This window comes from Chrysochloris asiatica, unplaced genomic scaffold, assembly GCF_000296735.1.
Source record: "Chrysochloris asiatica unplaced genomic scaffold, ChrAsi1.0 scaffold00061, whole genome shotgun sequence".
Lineage (NCBI taxonomy): Eukaryota > Metazoa > Chordata > Mammalia > Afrosoricida > Chrysochloridae > Chrysochloris > Chrysochloris asiatica.
Window position 1 is genome coordinate 16,797,948 of NW_006408579.1, and position 25,206 is coordinate 16,823,153.

Sequence of the window (25,206 nt, forward strand, 5' to 3'; positions counted from 1 at the left end):
CCCTAGGACCATCAAGGGAGAAGAGCGGAGAGCAGGACCCTACCCAGAGAAGCAGTGATGCCTGAAATGGAGGCAGAGATGATGACCTGGAGCGATGGAGCCACTGGAGACTTTAGATCCAGAGAGGGAGAGTGCTCTGACTGTGTGCTGAAGACCTGGGGCATAGGATTGCAGGGTATACCCTTTGGTTGGTTGATGATGCATGGAGGGGATTGTAGCCATGGCAATGAAATGGTATATGATAGAATGAATGTAAAATTAATGTTTTCCCATGTAAACTATCACATAATTCATAATAAAACATTTAAGAAAAAAAACAAACTTTAAAAAAAAGACTCAATTGTATCAGGGATTGGTAACAGTTCTTGAAATTAAATATGATGAAAAGGTTATAGATTAGAATTGTTTACCTGTAACGTGTGTATTTTAGTAACTCATTAGCTAATTGAGCAATAGCATAATTCTATGTGTTACACTCAGAATCACATGAAGATCTCTATGAAAATACTGGTCCCAGTAACACCATTGTTAGTGTTGAATCTAACACACATTATTTTCTCATGGAAAAGAAGAGTTAAGATGTTAAACTAGAAGGGGCCTTAAAATTCTAACTTCATTTCCAATACAAGCATTCCTCCTATAATATATAACAAAAAGACAACAGCTAATTCTACAAACAATATCTGTTAGGAAATATGTTCTACTGCTAGAACTATCAGTCACTTTAGAAAATTATTGAAATTGCCTTCATTATATTGAGTATTCAAATCTATCTTCCTGTGACCTTCGTCTTTTAGTCCTAGCTCTGTTTTCTCATCTACAAAGAAAATTTTACTCCCCAAATCAAACAAACAAAGAGAATTCATAACAAGTTTAGCTCTGTGGAAATGGAAAATAAACAACTATGTAGGTATAAAAATTTTAAATGAACTCAAGCTGGATCTCTTGAAAACAAGAAGTAGACCTAAAATAATTAAATTAATACTTTAATTTCTAAGCTGGTACTTGGTTATCATAGAAACTCACTATATAGGAAGTTCCTGAATAGGTAATACATATATGAGACAATGCTAAGGAATATGAATTTGACACTTTGGTAAATATGGAAAGGAACAGTCTAAACTATAAAGACTTTGGAGAAGTGGCAAGATGGCAGACTAGGCAGAAAGGCTGTAAGGACCATCTGCAACAAATAAAACAGATGTAGATGATGGTCCTGGACCTCTCAGCTTCAGATGAAGGCACAGAGGATTGGGTTGAATGCTTACTATGAGAGAAAGCTGAGTAAACATGGCAATAAAAGGAGATAATAGTATTATAGGTCAGCAACCAGGCAGGTACAACCATTTTGAGATTTTGTGAGCAACTTCGGAGACTAGAAAACATACCAGCATTGCAGAAACATACCTGTGACTTGATGAGACAGAAGTGTATTTTTTTTCTTCTTCTTCTTCCCCGTACTTCCCTGGTGACCAGAGGGGAGGCTGTCCCCTACCATGTATACCCCCAGGGAATCTCCTGCTCTCCTACTGGTCAAAGCAGCACAGAGGTGAGACCTATGGTTGTGAGCCCCATTAAAGGACTGGGGAGCTGCCAGCATTGACACCATTCTGGTAGACCCTGCTCCAAATCCACAGTCCATCCTGCCCAGTCCTGGGCTAGCCCTCATGAGGAGAAACAGTTGAACAAAACACATGGGGAAGGAAAAAACAACACAGAAAAGAAATTGCTGGTTTGTGCAGGTGGCCAGGTCAGCCACTGTGTGGTCATCTTGAAATTTCATGGGTGACTTTGAAGACAAGAGAGCAGTAGGTGTTGCAGAGGCATACTGATAATTGGTAGAAAGAAAAGGACAAATTTTTTTCTTTTCTTCTTGTACCCCAGATTGTTCTGGTGACTAGAGGTGTGGCCAGCCCCCATTTGTTTACACTCTCAGAGAAGCTCCTGCTTTCCAGGCTGTTGAAGTTGCATTAAAGTGTGTGGAGAGTTATGAGTGTCAACTCTGGCACCTGGAATCAGGTGTGGCCTATTCCAGAACTGCAGAACCGGATCTGGTGAGCCCTGGACTAGAGGGACCTCTCACGCTTACCTCCCCTCTGGGATAGAGATGTCCTGATACCCCAGCAGCTCTGGGGTCTGCATGAACTACTTCTGGATTAGATGCCTAGAACAGACAACAGGAACTCCTATTAGGGTTGAGTAGTATTGTCTCAGAGTCCTCGTAGGGTGCTGTGGGTTAATGCCATGGACTGCAAAATTAGTTTAAACCTCAAGGTTGGCTTAACAACAACTTAACAACAACAACAATATTATTTTATTCCTTAACCATCCACCACCAGAGGGCTCTGGCTAGCAGGAGACCCAAGAATTCTCACCTCTCTCCATCTTGGCATCTGGCCTGGTTTTTTTGTTTGGTTTGTTTTTTAACGTTTTCTTGTGAATTGAGTGAAGACTTACAGACAAAATCGTTAGTTTTACCTTCAATGAATCACACATTTCATTTCATCTCAATGATTGCAATCATGAGACATGCATTCTTAAAAAAATTCAGAGTACAGAAAGAAATATCCTAGAAAACACATACAAATGAAGCAGGGTTTGGGTTCAGTTGAAATACAATCTTAAACTGAAGCCTCTAGTATGGGGAAGTCCAGGAGAAAAACAATGTGAGCCACACATACATTTTAAGTTTTATAGTTGTTGTTAGGTGGCCCTGAGTCAGTTTTCAACTCATAGCAACCCCATGGGACAGAGTAAGACTGCTGTAACCAGGTATTTTTTTCCATTTCTAAAAAACTTCTATTTCTAGTTTGTTGTTGTTTTATTTCATTATTCTTTCTCCCTTGCCTTTGTCACACTTACTTTCGCTCCTTTCTTTGTCCCGTTTGGTTTTTCTGTCTTTTTTTTCTGGTTCTTTCCCAACTCCACTGCTTCTTTCTTTCTTCTTCTTCTTCTTTTTTTTTTTTAGCCCTATTTAATTAATTTATTTATTTTAACTACTCGCTGGTGTCTTTCTCTTTTACCCACATCACTCCCTAATTGTGTTTAGGTTTTTTCTTTCTTTGTGTTTTCTTTTCTTTTGTAATTTTATTTTCCTCTGAATCTTTTTTCTCTTTAGTTTTTATATTCTTATTCTTTTGCTAGCTATTGCCTGCTTTTTCCTTTACTGTTTTCATTTGTTTTTAATGTTATTTGCTGGTTTGTACTTGTTTTCCTTCTCTCTTTGTGTATTGTTTTCTCTTGTTACCTACTTGGCATGAGAAAGCAATTTCAGTCAAGCATCCCATCTACAACCGTACCTTCTACTGCCCCACCGTTTGAGCAAGAGCCATTACCAGCTGCTATACAGTGGAATAACAACAACAACCAACATCAGTCAAATCCATCCTAAACTGAATTGGATGAACAGAGAATGCTACACAACCCCATCTCCAATCACACCCACCAGGATGTAGTTGGTGGGGACCTGAGGATTCATCAATATACAATCATCAACTTAATAAAATATAACAACATCTCATTGTCTTTGAAGCAATAGAAAATTTCTGTACACATGAAGAGATGAGACAGAATGGCTCAAACAAGTGACCAACAGGCAGAGCTAGAAAACATTTTTGGGAGAAAAAGGCATTGTAACTATCTGAAAAATAATTCAAGAGAATGGTATTTATGTATATCCAAAGGATTGACCCAAATAAGAAAATAAGGAAGAATTCAGGAAAATACTACAGGAACAATCTAACGAAATAGATAAAGGATTGGAGACAATACAAAACCTGTAAATAGATAATCCAGAAGACTAAGACTAAGATTTAAGAAATGGACAATACATTGAAATGGCAAAGAGGTAGATCTGAATCATTGTAAGCCAAAATTAGTGACCTACAGTGAGCTAAATCTCCGAATACTAGTAAGTTAGAAAACAATTAGTAAAAAGAATGAAAACATCTGAAGATGCTGCTTCACAAGACATCTTTAAAGTGTTGAAGAGCAAAGATGTCAATTTGATCGAGTTAAGTGCCATCGAGTCAGCTCCGACCCATAGCAACCCTGTATAGGGTTTCTGAGGAGCAGCTGGTGAGCTTGAACCGCTAACCGTGCAGTTCAAACAGCTTTGCAGTCTGGCGCATTAACCCACAAAAGAATTACATTTAGTTTATTCATTCTTGAGATGCAATCACATTAACTTCTGAGTATTTTATTTGAGATTTGTGTAAAGTTTCCCTAACATCAGGGAACTGTAACTCCTAATCAGAGGTTACTTTTGATTGACTCGTAAATAAGTAGGAGTTAAAGAAAGATAGAAGTAAAATACAGTAAGCTACGTGCAATGAACTCTTCCATGAATTTCTGAGTACTTAAGAGCTTTATTTAAAAGCATAAATTGCTTGTCTTTATTGGGAGCAATTCCTTTTTTAAGTACAAAGAAGTCTAGGGTGATACCTGAGTTATTTTATTAGTTCAAAAGGAAGCAACTAAATTGTTTTCAGAAAATGGGTTTATTTATAATTTGTGAATTAAAGTTTATGTGGACATTATCAACATAATTTCACTTTGAGCTTGGCCACTTAATCTTAATTTCAGTCTTTACCATTTGTTTGGTTAAAGTCCTTTTTAAGTGTTAAAAAAATAATGGGCAAATGCAACATTGGACTTTTGAGACAGTAATGTAGATCGTGTAATTTTTTTCAATACAGATGTTATTGCTATTTCCAAGCTTTGAACATTCACTCATTTAGTAAATTGTAATAAGCACATCCCAGTGTTGCTGAATGACTTTTTCCAGACTTCCTTTAAAGTATAATCAATTATGTAATTATTGGTTAAATAACTGAGCTAAATGGAGAGCAGGGAACTGATGTGGTGCTGTAGTATAAGCATGAACTGCTAAATGCAAACCCACCAGCAGCTCCTTTGAGACCCTCTATACAGGGACACTTGACACCATTTAACAACAATAACAAATGGAAAGTTGCTTTATTTGGGCAGATACTTTAAACATTGTGATGCCAGCAATGGCAATGAGTCATCCATGCCTGCCACTGTTGTGGTTGTTGGGGGCCATCAAGTCAATTCTGACTCATAGTGAACCTATGCAAAAAAGAACAAAACACTGCCAGGTCCTGAGTCCACCTCAAAAACATAGCTACCCTTGAGCCCTTTGCTGTTGCCACTGTGCCAATCCATCTATTTGCAGGTTTACCTCTTTTTTGATGACCCTCTGCTTTACCAAGCAGGATGTCCTTCTCCGTGGACTGGTCCCTCCTGATACTATGTCTGAAGTATGAGAGAGGAAGTCTGGCCATCCTGGCTTCTAAGGAGAATTCTGGGTATACGTCTTCAAACACAGATTTATTTGTTCTTTTTGGGTTCCATGGTATTTATAATATTCTCCTCAAACATCATAGCTAAAATGCATGAATTCTTCAAAGGTCTTCTTGATTCATTGTCCAACTTTCACATGCATATGAAGCTTTTGAAAATACCATGACTTGGGTCAGCCATACCTTAGTCCTCAAACTGACATCTTTGCTCTTCAACACGTTGAAAAAGTCTTGTGCAGCAGATTTGCCTAATGCAATATGTCGTTTGATTTGTTGACTGCTGCTTCCTTAGTGCTTAACTTTTCATCACTAGAGATTAATAATATCTGTTAAAACCTGTTCATATGAAAATACCAATGAAAGACTGTTTCAAGCTGTTGAGTATTATTAAGACACTGCTTATGTGTTGACCCAGTAATCTTTAATGTCCTACAGTTTCCATGATCTAATTTTAGTATAATAACATTTTGTATCACTTTCCAAGTTGCAAGGAGACATTAAAATGTTTTTTGTTCTGTTTTTTTGTGTGTATGAAGTTCTAGTATTATATCTGTTATGCAGAGGGTCATTTAAAAATATTTTTGGAGGTAACTCTAAACAAGAAAGCTTCATTTTTAGTTACATTAAGTTGATAGTGAAAACATTTTGAAAATGATATTATAAATTGGATCGTTTACAAAGTAGCTTCAACTTGTGAAAAAATAATGATTGGCTATAAACTACTTCAAATCATGTTTTTAGGTATTTTAGTGGGGATCAAGCTCACCAGCTACTATGTGGAGAAAGGGGAGGCTGTTTGTCCCATAAAGGCAGTGAGTCTGAATCAACTCAATGGCACTGCATAGTAGTATATGGGCATAGGAAAATGGCATTGTTAAGTAGATTCTAACATGTTCTCTGCCCCTAAATTTCCAGATATCAACCTTAGCTAGCAAGAGAAATGGTGCTTTTATAAACAACGTGTTGATCATTGCCGATAAATATTACTGAGTAGCCTCTATGTTAGAGGAATGTACTAGAGAGCAAGAAAATTAACAAAGGAAGCAATACCCGTGGTTTCTACTTTTAAAGAGCAATATCCATGGTTTCTACTTTTAAAAAGCAGAAATTAGGAGGAACAAAAGTACACATTGTGGTTGTTGTTGTTGTTAAGTGTCATCGAAGTGGTTCTGACACGTAGTTACACTGTACAGGATTTCTGAGGAGTGTCTGTTGGGTTTGAACCACCAACCTTGTGTTTAGCAATCCAGTGCCTATCCTTCAGCGCCACACCAGAAATCCCGAAAGTGTATCTCCATACACATACACACACACACACTGTTGTTGTTGTTAGGTGCCATCGAGTCAGTACTGACCCCTAGTGACCTTATGAACAGCAGAAAGAAACAATGCCCAATCCTGGGCCAACCTCACTACTGTTGCCACGCTGGAGTCCATCAATGCTGCCACTTGGCCAATCGATCTCGTTGGGGGTCTTCTTCTTTTTCTCTGATCCTCCACCTTACCAAGCATGATATCCCTCTCCAGCAACTGGTCCCTCCTAATGATGTGTCCGAAGTATGAGAGACAAAGTTTGGCCATCTTGGCCTCTGAGGAGCACTTTGGCTGCACTTCTTCCAAAATGCATCTATTAGTTCTTTTGGCAGCCCATGGCACTTTCAATATTCTCCTCCAACACCATAACTCAAATGCATCAATTCTTCTACGGTCTTCCTTATTTACTGTCCAGATTTTGCATGCATATGAAGTTTTTGAAAATACCATGGCTTGGGTCAGGCGCACCTTAGTCCTCAAGCTGACATCTTTGCTCATCAACACTTTAAAAAGATCTTGTGCAGATTTGCCAAATGCAATATGTTGTTTGATTTCTTGACTGCTGCTTCCGTGAGTGTTGCCAGTTGATCCAAGAAGAATGAAGTCCTTGACAATTTCAATCTTTTGTCCATTGATAAGAATGTTGTTTATTGGTCCAGTGGTGAGGATTTTTGTTTTCTTTACACTGAGATGTAATCCATACCAAAGGCTTTGATCTTCACCAGTAAAATTTTAAGACCTCTTCACTTTCAGCAAGCAAGGTTGTATCATCTGCATATCATAGGTTGTTAATGAATCTTCCTCCAATCCTGATGCCCCGTTTTTCTTCATAGTACCCAGCTTCTTGAATTATTTGCTCAGCATACAGGTTGAATAAGTATGGTGAAAGAATACAACCTTGTCACACACCTTTCTTAACTTTAAAACATTCAGTGTTCCCATGTTCTGTTCGAACAACTGCTTCTTGGTCAAGGTACAGATTCCTCATGAGCACAATTAAGTGTTCCGGAATACTCATAATTCACAATGTTATCCATAGCTTGTCATGATCCACACAATCAAAAGCCTTTGCGTAGTCAATAAAGCACAGGTAAACATCTTTCTGATATTCTCTGCTTTCAGCCGAGATCCATCGGACATTAGCAATGATATCCCACATTTCACAGCCTCTTCCAAACCCAGCTTGAACCTCTGAAAGTTCTCTGTCAATGTATAATTGTAGCCATTTCTGTATTACCTTTAGCAAAACTTTACTTGCATGGGATATCAAAGAGATTGTCCAATGATTTCCACATTCCGTTGGGTCACCTTTCTTTGGAATGGGCACAAATATGGATCTCTTCCAGTCAGTTGGCCAGATAGTTGTCTTCCAAATTTCTTGGCAGTGATGAGTGAGTGCCTCCAGTGCCGCCTTATTTTCCAGAAAAATTTCAATTTTTATTCCATCAATTCCTGATGTCTTGTTCTTTGCCAATTCCTTCAATGCACCTTGGACTTCTTCCCTGAGTATCATTGGCTCTTGATCATATGCTACCTCTTGAAATGATTGAATATCAACCATTTCTTTTTTGGTATAGTAACTCTGTGTATTCCTTCCATCTTCTCTTGATGCTTTCGGCATCATTCAATAGTTTGCTCAGAGAATCCTTCAATAAGAAAAGTTGAGGCTTGAATTTTTTCTTCAGTTCCCTCAGCTTGAGAAATTTGAGCGTGTTCTTCCTTTTTGGTTTTCTGATTCCAGATCTTTGCACATTTTATTCTAATAATTGACTGTGTCTTCTTGAGCTGATCTTTGAAATTTTCTGTTCAGCTCTTGGAACTCCTCATTTCTTCCATTTGCTTTAGCATCTCTACGCTGGAGAGTAAGTTTCAGTGTCTCTTCTGACATCCATTTTGACCTTTTCTTTTTTTCTTGTCTTCTCAATGACTTTTTGCTTTCTTCATGTATGATGTTCTTGATGTCATCCCACAACTCTTCTGGTCTTCGGTCTTTAGTGTTTTATCAAATCTGTTCTTCAGATGATCTCTAAATTCAGATGGGATATATCCAAGGTCATATTTTGGCTCTCATGGACTTGTTTTCATTTTTTTCAGCTTCAGTTTTAATTTGCATATGAGTAATTGATGGCCTTCTACAGTCAGCCCCTGGTCTTGTTTTCACTGATGATATGGAGCGTTTCCATCGTATCTTTCTGCAGATGTAGTCAATATGATATCTATGTATTCCATATGGCAAGGTCCATGTGTGTAATCGTCTCCTATGCTGTCTAAAGAAGGTATTTGAAATGAACAAATCATTGGTTCTCCAGCATCATTTCTATCACCAAGGTCATATTTTCCAACTACTGATCCTTCCTCTTTTCTCCCAACCTTTGCATTCCAATCACCAGTAATGATCAATACACCTTGATTGTATGTTTGATCAGTTTCAGATTGAAGAAGTTGGTAGAATTCTTCTATGTCATCCTCACTGGCTTTAGTGGTTGGTGCATAAATTTGAACAATAGTGGTATTAACTGGACTTCCCTGTAGGCGCATGGATATTATCCTATCACAGGCAGCATTGTACCTCATGACTGATCTGGATATGTTCTTTGTAACAATGAATGCAACACCATTCCTCTTCAATTTATCATCCCCAGCATAGTAAACCATGTGGTTGTCAGATTCAAAATGGCCAATACCAGTCCATTTCAGCTCACTAATGTCTAAGATATCGATGTTTATGCATTCCATTTCATTTTTGACAACTTCCAATTTTCCCAGATACATACTTTGTACATTCCATGTTCCGATTTTCAATGGATGTTTACAGCTGTTTCTCTTCATTTTGAGCTATGTCCCATCAGCAAATGAAGGTCCCGTGGGCTTTTCTCCCACGGGCTTTCATCCAGTCATGTTATCACAGTCAACTCTACTTTGTGGAGGCAGCTCTTCCCCAGTTGAATTCTGAGTGCCTTGCAACCTGAGGGGCTCATTTCCCGGCACTATATCTGACAGTGTTTCTCTGCTATTCATAATGTTTTCAGTTTGTCACTCTTTCTTCCTAGTCTGTCTTTGTCTGGAAGCCCATCTGAAATCTGTCCACCCTGGGTTACCCTGCTGGTATCTAAAATACTGGTGGCATACCTTTCAGAATCACAGCAACTCACAAGCCACGACAATACAACAAACTGAAGGATGAGTGGTGGCCGTTTGGTTTTAAGTGGAAGCTATCACTTTACATTTTGAGAAGATCTGTGCACATATGTAGTATATACATACAAATAATGTACATATGTCATTTTTATAATGATGCAGTTCCTATAAGTTATTGCTAAGGATTCAAAAGAAAAAAAGAGGAAATGTTTATGAATTAAGTCACACTAAGTGGAGATACACTGAAAGAAATCTTATGAAAATGGTGGATTACATATTCTCTCTAGACTGCTCAGAAGAGTCCTAAAAGGCCAACATGCAATCCTTTCATTTATTTCATTTAATTTTTTTTTCCTTTCCTATATTTAGAATGGGTTAGAATGCAGCCAATTCTCTCCAATCATTTAATCTGAATATAAGTCATTCAATCAGTATTTTAAAGAGTTTTGAAGGAAATATTAGCTAACTTTTTCTTCCTAATTCTCCCACTCAGAGGCAGTCCTGCTACAAATCAGAAACAGACTGCAATGAGAGCTGAGGCCATAGGATTTCAACTCATTTCTAAAAATTACATACTTAATGTGCTGATGCTGGTAACACTTGCAAACATTTCCATGCCAATAAAAATACTGAAATGCAATTAAATGCAGAATTCTTATTGCCTAAAAATCATCACCCTAGGTTCCCCAGATGAGTGCTGGTTTATACATATATAAAGTTTATAATAAACTTTCTTAGCATATTTATGTAACTTACAGCAATTCACAATAGATGAATCTTTATCTTCTCAATTATAACTAGATTGCCAGATCCCATTAGGTTCTACTAGGAATAAGAGTTAACAACATGACTCAAAGCATTGTTTCCCTTTATGCTGCTGCTTTTGTCCTATTCTTAAAATCTTATTAGCAAGAATTAGCATCAATTCTTTGCTAAATATTGTTTTAGATATGAACATGAAAAGAACATAAACAGAGATAATGGCTGCTTTTGTGTTATAGGCCATAAAATACTATTAAGAGAAGCTAGGCCATTCTAATTCTCACATTTCTCAGGGACATGAGAATTACTTGTACTACTGGACCCTGAAGGAACTCTAGGGATTAAGGAAAATGACCATCTTTGAATTAATTCACTAAGTTTACTAACTGGTAATAAAGTTTTTGTCATTGTTAAGTGCTGTCAAGTCGGTTCCAACTTTATGTTTAACAGTCCAGTGCTAATCTTACAGTACCACACGAGGTCCCCAAAAGTTTACTTAGAAAGAAAAATTATGTATCATAAAATATTTTAACTATATTATTTTGATTTAAAAACTAATAATTTACTAAAAGAGGTATTAGCACACCCCAATTCCAGCGAGAAAGCATGACATTACATTTTCATCATTTTTGTTGTTGTTAAGTGCTGTTGAATCAGTTCCAACTCAAAGCAACTCTGTATAGAGTTTCCAAGGAGTGGCTGGTGGGTTTAAATCACCGACCTTTCGGTCTAGTGCATTAACCTGTAGCACCACGCTAGGACTCGTTTCCATCATATAAACTTCATAAAATTAAGAACTTGTAGTCTTCAGAGTTCCACCACTGGTTGGCCAGTTTGTCATAGTGTGGTAGATTGGGTATTACTGTGCCACTGGAAACTGTCACTGGTATTTCAAATAACAGCAGAGTTACCCATGGTAGATAGGCGTCAGTGGAGCTTTCAGGTTAAGACAAACAATGAAGGAGGAACTGATAATCTACTTCTGAAAACATTGTTGTTAAGTCCCATCAAGTCGGTTCTGATTCATAGCAACCCTGTATAGGGTTTCCAAGGAGCAGCAGAACCACCTAGTAGTTCAAATTGACCTTGAGATCTAGTGCTTATTCTACAGTGACACACCAGGCCTCCATCAGCCAGTGAAAATGTTATGACTAGCGGCAGAACACTGTCTGATATAGTGTCAGAAGATGAGCTCTTCAGATTGGAAAGTACTCAAAATAAGACTGGGAGAGAGCTGCCCCTCTTAGTAACAAAAATGAGAAGCTGTAAAATTGAAATGAAATGAAATACATAAAGATCATGGTATCCTAGGAAATAGTAAGCTGAAATGGACTGGTTGGAATTGGCCATTTTAAGTTGAACATATCGTCTACTATGCTGAGAATAACAAATTAAAGAGGCGTGGCATTGAATTCATCATCAAAAGGAACATTTCCAGATCCATTGTGAAGTATAACATAGTCAGTGATAGGATAATATCCATATACCTATAAGGAGCTCTGGTAGAATAGTGGTTACGAGTTAGGCTGCCAACCTCAAGGTCAGCAGTTTGAAAACTACCAGCAGTTCAGCAGGAGAAAGATTAGGCATTCTGTTCCTCTACAGATTTATAGCCTCAGAAACTGTGCAGGGATGCTATGAGTTGGAACTGATGCCACAGTACTTAACAATAACAACATAAGGAAGATCGGGCCTCCTGGTGTTGCTCTGTAGGATAAGCACTGGCCTGTTAATGGCAAGGTTGGTGTGGTTCATACCCACCAGTCAATCGCTTCTTGGAAACCCTATACTGGGTCACTATGAGTTACAACCAACTTGTTGTTGTTAGCCATCAAGTCAGTACCGACTCATAGCGACCCTATGCACAACAGAATGAAACACTGCCTGGTCCTGGGCCTACCTCACAATTGTTGTCACGCTTGAACCCATTGATGCTGCCACTTTGCCAATCCATTTCGCTGGGGTCTTCCTTTTTTTCTCTGACCATCCACCTTAACAAATAAAATCCTTTTCCAGTGACTGGTCCCTCCTGACAATATGTCCGAAGTATGAGAGATGAAGTTTGGGCATCCTGGCCTCCAAGGAGCACTCTGGCTGCACTTCTACCAATACAGATATGTTTGTTCTTTTGGAAGCCCATGGTACTTTCAGTATTCTTTTCCAATACCATAACTCAATCCAACTAGATGGCACTTAACAACAAGAAGTTAATATGACTATTAGTTTAATTTATACACCTACCCAGAAACGTAAAAGATGAAGAAATTGAAGATTTCTTCGGAGTCCTGGTATGGTGCTCTGGGTTATTGCCCTGGACTGAAAAGTGGGTTGGAACCTCAAAGTTGGCAATTCAAGCTTACCAGCTGCTCCTCAAAAACCATATACAGGGTCGCTATGGGTTGAAACTGACTCAACGGCACTTAACAACAACAACCAACTTCTGCTTTCTCAATGGTCAAAATATATAATTAAATTAAAATACACTGATAATTACTGGTGATTTGATTATGAAAGTTGGGGGAGAACAACCGGTAGTTGGATAATATGGCAATATTAGAAATGATACTGGAGATTACATGACAGAATTTTAGAAGACCATTGATTTATTCATTGGAAATACATTTTTTTTCAACAATATAAATAAATGGTGACTTACTGGATGCAATACATAGGACCCAAATCAACTAGATCTGTGGAAAAAGATGGCAGAGAAGTTCAATATCATCAGTGAGAACAAGAGCAACGGCCCACTTAGGAACAGAACAGACCATCAATTGCTCATATACAGCTTCAAGTTGAAACTGAATAAAATTAAAACAACTCCACAACATCTGAAGTATAATCTTGAATATATCCCACCTGAATTTAGAGACAATCTCAAGAATAGATTTGGCTCATTGAACACTAATGACCAAAGAAGACCAGATGAGTTGTGGGATGATGTCAGGAAAATCATAAATAAAAAAAGCAAAAGATTAATATAAAGGAAAAAAAGACCAATTTTAGAATAGAGTGAAAATGAAGACTTTGTGACCACTAGACTGGGCCAGATTCTTGATGGTTTTGCATTAAGATGTAGTAATCATCTCCATGATGAGATCTAACATGATGCAATCATTCCCCCATGATGTGATATGATGTGATTAGTCCTAAGCTGATAGTTATTCTATGTTTTATAAATCCTCAATTATATATTAATGAGGTCAGTTGCAATCTACGGGATTAGGTAGCATTTTGAGTCAATCTCTTTTGAGATATAAAAGAGATTAAACAAGCAAGCAGAGCTGAGAGGAATCTACTACCACCAACAAACAAGAGTCCAGGGTGGACTATGCCCATTGGAAGTGGGGTTCCTGAAATGTGAAGCTCCTAGATCCAAGCAAAGATTGACCTCAAGACTTCAAGGAATGCTGGGCCTACAGATGTTGAAAGCAGACAAGAACCTTACTCTAGAGCCAGTGCTCTGAATTTGGACATCTAGTCTGCTAAACTGTGAGAATAAATTTCTGCTTGTTAAAACCATCCACTTGTTGTATTTCTGTTAAAGCAGCATGAGATAACTAAGGCAAGTAGCTAAAGGGAAAGGAATAATAAAGTTAAAGAGCTGAAAAGAAGATTCATTATAAAACTTTGCTTTGTTGACAAAAGAAAGTATTATAATGAAATGTGCAAAGACCTGGAGTTATATATATTAAAAAAAAAAAGAAGAAGAAGAAGAAGGAAGAGCAGGATTGGCATTTCTGAAGCAGAAAGAACTGAAAAATAGAAGCCTTGAGTAACAATACTGAAGGATTCTATGGATAAAATAGTGAATGATGCAAGAAGCATCTAAATAAGATGGAGGGAATACACAAAGTTACTGTACCAAAAACAATTGGTGGGCATTTAATAATTTCAAAAGGTATCATTTCGTCAAGAACTAATGGTATTGAAGGAAGAAATCCAGTCTGCAATGTTATAAAAAATGCTTCAGAGATTGATGGAATACCAATTGAGATGTTTTCACAAATGGGTATTATCATTGCAAGTTCTCACTCAAGAAATCTGGAAAAGAGATACCTGGCCAAATGACTGAAAGAGATCCATAGCTGTGCTCATTCTAAAGAAAGTTAATCCAACAGAAAATGGAAATTATCAAATAATATCATTAGTATCTCACACAAAGTTTTGCTGAAGATAATTGAAAAATGGTTGCAGAATTATATTGACAGGGAACTGCCACAAATTCAAGTTGGACTCAGCAGAGGACTTGGAACTATAGATATCATTGCTGATGCAATATGGATGTTGGCCAAATGCAGAATTCCAGAAAGATGCCTGCTTGTATTTTATTGACTATGCAAAAGTATTCAACTGTACCTTTAACAAATGATGGGTAGCATTGCAAAGAATTGGTGTACATATCCACATAAAGAAAACAAAATCCTTACAGCTGGACCAATAAGAAACATCATGATAAACTGAGAAAACTTTGAAGTTGACAAGAGTTTCATTTCAGTTGGATTTATAATAGACACTGGAGCGGGGAGAGAAAGAAATAGCCAGAAATATCACAATAGAAAGCTTGTAAGTCTGTCTTCTGCCTGTAACTGATTGGTGGTGGTGGTGGTTATGTGCTGTGGAGTCAGTTCCGACTCATAGCAACTCTGTACAGGGTTTCCGAGGCGGTAAATCTTTACGGGAGCAGAAAGCCTCATCTTTCTCCCGCGGAACAGCTGGTAGTTTCAAACTGCTGACCTTGTGGTTCGCAGCCCGATTAGTAACCACTAGGCTACCAGAGCTCCTTGACTGGAATACCTAAAATGGGCCTACAACGTGCCCAGTGAAGGAGGCTTCCTCTGGAGCCTCTGCATTATATAAGACTATAGGTGGAAGTCTGAACAGCATCCAGCATCTTCAGAGCTGGGATATTTCCACTTGAAAGGACGGGCAGACCAGCCTGGAGCGGCTAGAAGAACAGAAGATACTTCTTGAAAGAAAGACCGACAAGAAAAATACAAAATAATATAGGCAGACCGACTGATTACTATAAGAACAAGCAAGTTGCTTGCCCAGGAGACATCTAGGAAAGTGGTCAGGTTCCCTCAGAGCAAACGCTCTTCCAAGACTAAGACTCAATGGGAATACATGCTCTGATTGGTGACCACGTTCATCACTGATAAGGGGAAATGAGGGAAAAACAGCAATGAAGCTGTGAGCTAAGCCCTACAACATTCAATAGACTCCTGTGCACCCGGGTGGAGACCTGGTTGGCCAACAGTGTGGCAAGACCTGGGGACTCTTCGGCCCAGAGACAGTGATATAGCCACAGAGGACTAGAGTGGAGAGTGAAGCATCCAGCTGGTAAGAAGAGAGTGCATATGCACAAGAACACCCATATTGGCTTCAATGACTGGATGATCAGAGCTCAACTAGAAGAAGAAAGAAGAAGGAAAAAAGAGTAATCTGATACAATTTGATGAACTTGACCTACACCTATAGATGCAGCAACTCAAAAGAGGGTACAAATCTTTACAGCAAGGATCATTCCCATCCCTTCCATACACAGAGTAGACAGGGATGGCAACTTGGACATTGGCTACCAAAGTGGGGGGCTACAAAGGCAAAAAGTGACTGGCTTACAAGTTTTCAAGAGAGAACCTAGATCCAGAGGGCATGGAGGAAGGTAGAATCTCCACGGCGTAGTATCCAATCTGTCGTCTAGGCAGGGCTGATGAAAGGAAATGCGGATAGGTCTCTTGTGATACAATAGTGAATAATTGTTATCAGGGCTGATTGTAAGGGTTGGAAATGTAAAGGTAGATGTTTTGTAGTAAGGAGGGGAGTGATTAACTTTGCAGTCCAGGAGCAGAGGTCCCTGGGACCATGAAGGGAGAAAAGCAGAGAGTGGGACCCTTCCCAGAGATGCAGTGATGCCAGAGATGGAGACAGAGACGATGATGTGGAGAGATGGAGCAGCTGGGGACTTTAGAACCATAGGGGAAGAGGGGCTGTGTGCTGACGACCTGGGAGCATGCTTGCATGGTATACCCTTTGGTTGGTTGATGATGCACAGAGGGGATTGTAATCATGGCAATGAAACGATATACGATAGGATGAGTGTAAAACTAATGTTCTTCCATGTAAACTATCACATAATTCCCAATAAAACATTAAAAAAAAATAAGAGGGAATAGAAGCAAGCACTGTTAAATGATGATGCACAGAGGGATTGCAATCACTGCAATGAAACAAAATATGATAGGATGAGTGCAAAATCGATGTTCTCCCATGTAAACTATCACTCAATTCACAATAAAAGCTTTAAAAGAAAAAAAGAAACATCTTGAAGTACCTACCAACTACAAATGCCAAAGATGAAGAAACTGATGACGTTTACAACCTACTATAGCCTGAAATTTATCAGACATGCAATTAAGATACATTGAAAAATTCCTAGTAATTAGAATGCAAAAATTAGAAACAAAGAAAAAGGATCAATAGTTGGAAAATAAGGCCTTAGTGACAGAAACAATACTGGAGATTGTATGACAGAATTCTGCAAGACCAATGGCTTATCCATAAGAAATACCTTTTCAACAACATAGATGAAGACTCACTTTTATAGATTATTATCTAATAACATAGCAAGCTATTAGTATTTCGTACAGGACTCTTTGCCTTCAGTCAAGATGTTCCTTTTTGTTTTTCTGAAGCCAGTATGTATGTCTGCCTCCAAGAATCTTCTGTGCTGTAGGATGATAGTTCCCATTGAAGGAAACTGTCTCTCACTCTGCTCGCAAGCTAATATTCAGAGGGATAATTCTCATGTATGAATTTTGACACTATGATTATAAACACAACAATTAAGTAGGGTGGACCAGTGTACATGGCAGGGAAGTGTTTCTTTTTTCATGGAGAAACAATTGATAGATTAAAAAGAATGGGAGTCTCTTTCTGAAAGTCATGGTAGTAGTTGAAAGCATGAGACCTCAGTCACTATGCCTGGCTACTTGAAATCATGATTAGCGACTTCAAGTAGGAATTACTTCATGAGTCTGAAGTTGACAAGTTATCCAGTGAAGTGGGATATCAATAAGGCATTTATTATTACAACACACTATCATTGCATGAATTGAATTAGACAGTAATTACACACAGATTTCTTGGTTAGCCAGGAAACAGTTACTATGTATTTTGCATTCGATATTATAATGTTAACTAAAAAACCAACAACTGTGTAATTAACATATGACATGATAATGCATGTATCATAACATATTCCTATTTATAATTATTTTAGCCTAGACTATGCCTAAATGCTTTATAGAATAAAGAATTGCTACATCTCCAACTCAATCTGTGTAAAATGACAGCAACTATTTGACCATTTGAACCTCTAGTTTGTACAAATGGTTAACATATTAACCAGAAAGATGGTGTTTGAGTCCACCTTAAAAGAAAGATCTGCTTTAAAATGTCAGCCATTGAAAACCCTATGGAGCACAGTTTGGGTCTTCTTGAGGCTGAATCAACTCAATGGCAACTCATTAACTGACACTTAGAATTTTATAGCTAAGAGACAAACCAACAATCGTATTTTTTCGACTACTTAATTTTTCAGTTGAGAAAAAAGTCACAACACTACTTAATGGTCTCTGACTCCCAAAGGTCAATGTCTGTTTCCCATTGTGATGCTCTCCCACCTACTTTTCTTCTCACACATCTTCTGTTACTTTTCAATATAACTCTTCATTTCCACACTTATTCAAGTTATTCATTATGCAACTTATCACAACTCAAATCAACAACTGGGAAATTTTATCAACTGCTTCAAAACTCCTGCTTTCAATTTAGATTTATCCAGAAAGCTTTTTTTTGACTCCAAGGATGCTAAAAATTATAGTTTGTACAATTGTTAACTCTAATCATCCAAAAAAATTCTTCCTTTTATATTTACTTAGCAGAATCTACATATGGTATTGCTGTTATTGTTAAGTGTTGAGTCAGTCCCAATTCACAGTGACCTTGTATAGGGTTTCTTAGGAGTGGCTGGTAGTTGGAAGTCCAGTGCTTATCCTATGACACTAGAATTCCATATACATGTGTAGTAATCATATTCTCTTAACTGAAATCCAGGACACGAACAGAGCCAAATAATCATTTTCTATTTCAGAAGATTCTGTAGCCGACTCATAGTGACTCTGTATAGGGTTTCCGAGGAGCAGCTGGTGAGCTTGAACTGCCAACCTTGTAGTTCAAACTGACCTTGAAGTCTAGTGCTTATCCTACTATGCTATACCAGGACTCCAAATATTAAATTATAAAGTATTAAATAAGCTATATAACCAATTGATCTTAGTGACAAGAATAAAAGTATATGCAATTAGGGCTATCCTAGAAAATCAAAACAATGTTCTGAAAAAATCCTTAAAATGGAATCTAGGCAAATCACAACTTCCATAAACTTCAAGAAAAAATCAGATTTTGATTCTATAGACCATTAAGCTTTGGATAAGGCAGTCTTAGAGAGAGAAATAATTTTCCATATATTATTTTGGAGAGAAAAAGAATTATAGCACCTAATCTAAGAAGTGCTAACAATAATTGTATGTCTTGGCATATATTCTACAAATACATGTGTACAATGAAATATATAAAAGCATCTTCACTGTAGTAATTACTAGCTTTGTTGGATAAGTACTAGTTTTGCTGAGGAAGGAAGACTGCTATCATTTTGCAGAAGTTAACAGCAGCTCTAGCTGTGTATTTTGTTGACATTCCACACTAACTGTCAGGTTCATTTCTTTGTCAAAAGAGATAGTGGGTTGTCCTTTTTATGTGATAAGAAGAGGTTTGTGAAGATGGCAATACACCTAACTCATGGAAGATAACAAAGCCGGTATGAGACTGTAGGAACCATCATCCCCTTTCCCTCCACCTTGTGCCTTGGCTCGAGACTAACTATACACATACAGCCACCTAAAGAATGGAGAATGAGAATATCTTGAGAGTCATGTTCCTTTGGAATTTTTCCACTAAATCAAATGAATAATTTGGCTTATTCAAATGGAAGATAGGACATTTCAGGATAAAAATATCAACTATTCCTTGTTGTTGTTATTAAGTGCCGTCGAGTCGATCCCAACCCACAGTGACCCTGTGTAGGGTTTCCAAGGAGCAGCTGGTGAGCTTGAGCCACCGACCTTGCAGTTCAAACAACTTTGCAGTCTGATGCATTAGCCCACAGTGCCACAGAGTTAATAAAATCCTACTGGAGGGTTGGAGCCTCAACAGGGTAATAGAGAATGGAACAAAAGATAAAAAATTCTGAACTGATAAGGGGAAGTGTGGGAAAAACAGTAATGTAGCTGTGGGCTAAGTCTGACCACGTTCAATAGACTCTTGTCAACCTGGATTGAGACCCCAGAAGTATAGTGAGACCTGGAGACTCCTGAGCCCATGGACAGGGACATAGTCACAGAGGACTAGAGTAGATAGTGAATCGTCCAGCTTATATGAAGTGAGGGGAGATGCACAAGAACACTCATACTTGCAGATAGTACCAACTTGACCTGGCTTCAATAGCTGGATGATCAGAACTCAACTACAGGAAGAAAAAAGAGGGTAAAAAGTGTAATCCGCTACAATTTAATGAACTTGAGCTATACTTATAGATGTAGTAGCTTAAAAGAGGGAACGAATCTTTACACCAAGGATCATTCCTACCCCCTCTGTACACAGGGTTGACAGGGACGGGCAACTTAGACATTGGCTACCCAAAATGAGGGGAGGGGGGATTACAAAGGCAAGAAGTGACTGACTTACAAGCTTTCAAGAGAGAGCCTAGTTTCAGAGGGTGAGGTGGAGGGTAGACTCTCCACTGAGTGGTTTCCAACCTGCCTGGACGGGGCTGGTGAAAGGATATGGGATAAGACTCTTGTGGATCAATAGTGAATAATTGATATCAGGACTGTCTGTATCTGTTGCAAATGTAAAGGTAGATGTTTTGTAGCAAAAGGAGGGGAGTGGTTGACTTTTCAGTCCAGGACCAGAGGTCCCTGGGACCATCAAGGGAGAAGAGCGGAGTGCAGGACCCTATTCAGAGAAGCAGCAACGCCAGAGATGGAGGCAGAGACCATGACATGGAGAGATGCAGTGGCTGGGGACTCTAGACTCAAGGAGGTAAAGGGGCTCGCTGTGTGCTGGAGGCCGGAGCGTGGGCTTGCAGGGTGTGCCCTTTGGTTGTTTGAATGGTTATATATTCCTGAGTGCTTCGGCGCACATCAAAAACAAAAACAAAAAAACAGAGGGAATGGAAGCACATGCTGGTAAATGATGATGAATGGAGGGGACTGTAGTCATTGCAATGAAACAAAATATGATAGGATGAAAGAAAAAAAAAAAGATAAAATATGCTGAATCATTGTTTTTGTACAAATTACTACAAACTGACTCCCATATAAAATTTAAGCGTGATTGTAAAAGTGTTATATGAACCAATATTCATATCTAGAATTTTAAATTGGAATATATCCTTTTGTTGCTAAATAAAAGAGTGCTAAAAAGTTTTATACCTTGGATATAATGGCAAGGAAATAAATATAAAATGCAATACACTCTAAGGAGATGCAACCCTTCATCAGACACTTATCAACAGCCAGTTTTTCTACCATTTTAGATAGATTGCAACAAATACATATATCAACAAAGCTATATAAATAATAGTGCTCAGCCATACATTTTTTATTTAAAAATTGTATTCCTAATACTGTTAATCAGTCTCAGTCATCCTGGTCTTAACTGCTTTTCTTACTAATTGTTGTTGTTGTTAAGCACCGTGGAGTCAGTTCCGACTCATAGCGACCTGTACAGGGTTTCCGAGGCTGCAAATCTTTACGGGAGCAGAAAGCCTCATCTTTCTCCCACAGAATAGCTGGTAGTTTCGAACTGCCGACCTTGAGGTTAGCAGCCAGATTCATAACCACTACCCTAATTAGTAGCCAAAATTTGATCCTAAGAACATTTCAATGAAATGACTGAAAAAGTTAAGAATTATGTATTGTTACACAATATTTCCACCATTCATGTGCCAAACTATCATACTGTGGTAACTTGTGTATTTCTGTAATTTTGGGTGTTAGGCCATCAGTATTTCAAACACTAACAGGGTGACCCATGGTAAACAGTTTCAGTGGAACTTCCAAACTAAGACACACCAGGGAAAAAGATGTGGCAATCTACTTCCAACAAAATTGGCCACTGAAACCTTAAGAATAGCAGTAGTATGTTGTCTGATATAGTGCCAAAGATGAGTATCTCAGGCTGAAAGACATTCAAAATAAAACTGGGGAATAAATAACTCCTTAAAGTAGAATCAACTTTAATGATATGAATGGAGTTCTTCATGTACTGATGGGACACATCTCAAAATAGGAATAAATAGCTGTAAACATCTATTAATAACTGGAACATGAAGTATGAATCTAGGAAAATTGGAAGTTGTCAAAAATGCAATGGAACATATAAAGATCAATATCCTAGGCATTACTGAGCTGAAATGGAATGGAAAGGCATTACCATTTTCAGCTAGACAATCACATGGTCTACTTTGTAGGGAATGACAAATTGAAGTGGAATGGTATTGCATTCATTGTGCAGAAGGTACAACCTTGCTTGCTGAAAGTGAAGAGAGCTTAAAGCATTTAATGAAGAAGATCAAAGACTATAGGCTTCAGTATCGATTTTACATCAACATAAAGAAAACAAAATCCTCACAACTGAAACAACAAGGAACATTATGGTAAAAGGAGAAAAGATAGAAGATGTCAAGGATTTCGTGTTATTGGTTCTACAATCAACACAGATCTAACAGTCAAGAAATAAAATGCTGGGCACCAAAAAAAAAAGTGTTGAAAAGCAAAAATTTCACTTTGAGGACTAAAGTGTGCCTGATTTTGGTATTTTCAATCATGTCATATGCATGCAAAAGGGGAATAAAGAAGACCAAAGAATTTATAACTTTGAATTATGGCATTAGATTAAAATATTGGCTATACCATACATTTCCAGAAGAACAAGAAAATCTGTTTCGGAAAAAATACAACCGGAATGCTCTTTTGAATCAAGAATGCTAAGGCTTTGTCTCACATACTTTGGACATGTTATCAAGAGAAACCAGTCCCTAGAGAAGCGCATCATGCATGGTAGGGTCAATAAAACAGAGGAAAACTTTCCTTGAGACAGAATGATACAGTGGCTGCAACAATGGCCTCAAATAGAGCATTAATTGTAAGGATAGTTTAAGAATGGACAGTGTTTTGTTGTATACAGGGTCAGACTTAACAGACTCAAGACACTTAACAACAATGCAATATTTAATGTATAATGAATGGCTAGATAACATTTTGAAGTAAATATTATAAAGGATTTAATATTTTTTATTGTATTTTGTATTCTTTTAAGTGTACTTAAGAAAACATACCTGATGTAGAAGTTCTTTTTGAGGCATAGGGGGTGATCTTTCTTCATACACAGGAGGTGGTTTATGTGTGGGTGGAAGGTCAATCCTGTATTAAAAAGGTTAAAAATTGTGATTGCTACATTTAGCAAATATAGGTGATGGGAAGAAAATCAAGTTTCTCTTACAGTTTTGTAGATATTTTCCTCATCTTGTTATTTATATTAATTAACCTACATGGTAGATTTGTCTTTTATATTTCCATTAAGCTTTCATAGATTGGAAAAAAGTAAACAGTTTTTAAAGGTTTTAAAGTGTACTGTAAATTGAAATTTAAAAAAAAATTTAAAGAAATATTTAAATATTGTGATTATTCTTTAAATTATCTACTGATATTAATGCATACAGAGAATGAGAGCTATAGAGGGTAAAGTAATTTCAATTTATCCATAAGCTAAAACTTCAAATGAATAGAATGTCAAAATAAATAATTACAAAAATGTATCAGCTTACTAGTAAATGCTATTTTAAAAATTACAGAAAAGCATGAGATAATTTAGGACTTAAGATGAAGTTAACCACATGTTGGTTATTCTTGAAAATTAGTGAACTCCAGTTTCACAAGTATTACATTGAAAGAATATCTTATAGTCCTTTTATTTAAGGTAAATATTTCCTTTTATTTAGTAAAAATCAAAGGAAATTTATAGCTTCAAGGTGCCATAGATCACTGAGGTGAGAAAACTGAGGCTCATGGAAGTGAAGTGGCTGGCTCATGATTACACCTCTAATTGGATTGTGATAAACTGAGACTAACACCTAGAAGACCAGTGTTATAACTGTGCCAGATTAGAGAGGCAGAATCATAGAGAAAGCATTTATGAAGACAGAAGACATATATTCTATGTCCTAACATAAAAGCATTAATAAACTACACAGTATATAATGCCATTTGTATAAAACTTCTGAGCTCATAAAATGGTATCATCTCATTCCATCCTCATCACAACTTTGTGAGGTAAATAAGAAAAGTAATATTCACATTTCACAGATGAAGCGACAAAGTTGTTAACAGAATTGAGTGACTTGGAACATAGGTCTTTTGACTATACATCAAGATTTAATTTCTGCTTTACAATTCTATCTCATTGATTTGGTCAAAACATTTTTCTGAATATGAAAAGATGCTTAAAATATGCCAACATCAAGTGTTTTTCATCAAGGAATAAATTTTAAACTTACTGTTTTTAAATACACTGGCATTTAAAAGTTAACTTTTAAATATGTAAAGCAGGCAAATGCAATCTGAAAAGCAATTAAACTTTTAATTTATTTTTGTATCTCTTTCAACTCTTCAACAAAGGCCTGAATGTCTGTCTATTCAGAAGGCAGGACATGTCATCATGATGTCATATGAAAAAATGTCTAATATGTTGTAGGTGAGAAGGTATGCAGTCCCTTGACAGCTTTTGCTACAATGTATTTTGGGATGTTTCTATGAAACCATAGTCATGGGACATCATTGTTACTTTCATCTTTCACTTTTACATCCAAGTAAAGGTAGACATAAGGACTGGTGCATACTGAATATTTATGGCTGAACACAGGCAAAACGGTACCTACACTTTGTCAAGATAGGATGGTCTCTTTTTTCGAGGAGTCAGCAGCACAGTCACAAAGATAGCAATGATGAAAAGGGCAAGGACAGCTCCAATTACAGCTCCAGCTACAGCTATGGAAGAGGTCTGCTTAAATGGAACATCTGAAAAGTAACAAAAATTAAGCTTTTCAAACAATTTTAAAAAGTTCTCGAAATCGTGCACTTTAATTTCTGTAATGTGCAAGGACAACTGGAAGAATGTTATTCAATGGCAAGCTTATAAGATCCTATATTTGATTAATTCTTTTTAGTAACATGTTAACACCCTTCTTCCATGTAAGATGTTAACTGAGCACCTCAGCTTTGCTTCCCTCCCCCCAATCAGAGAGCAATGATCTATTTCCTATGGGCAAAGAAAGTCTAGGGAATAAAAGAAGATAGATGAAAAACAACTTAAGATTTTACTCTAAAGAGTGATAAAGCAAAAAATCAAGTCTTTAATAGATTAAGCATACAGACATTTACATTTTTAGTCTATTAAAATATAAAAGAAACTAAAATTCTTCAACGACAAAATAAAAAACTATCCGAATAAATACAGCTTTTAAAAAATATATTAGTGTTACAGG

At 37.4% G+C, this 25,206-nt stretch overlaps 1 protein-coding gene across 1 annotated transcript in view; it reads right to left on the reverse strand.

Annotated features, from left to right (window-relative positions):
* The window catches only part of PVRL3 (poliovirus receptor-related 3), a 197,244-nt gene that overhangs the window by 68,983 nt on the left and 103,055 nt on the right, over positions 1–25,206 (reverse strand). Inside the window, exons 6-7 of the mRNA XM_006864193.1 lie at positions 24,601–24,739; positions 23,002–23,086 (exon numbers count right to left, since the gene is read on the reverse strand). Coding sequence (XP_006864255.1) covers positions 23,002–23,086; positions 24,601–24,739 — 224 coding nt within the window. The remainder of the gene's footprint in view (positions 1–23,001; positions 23,087–24,600; positions 24,740–25,206) is intronic.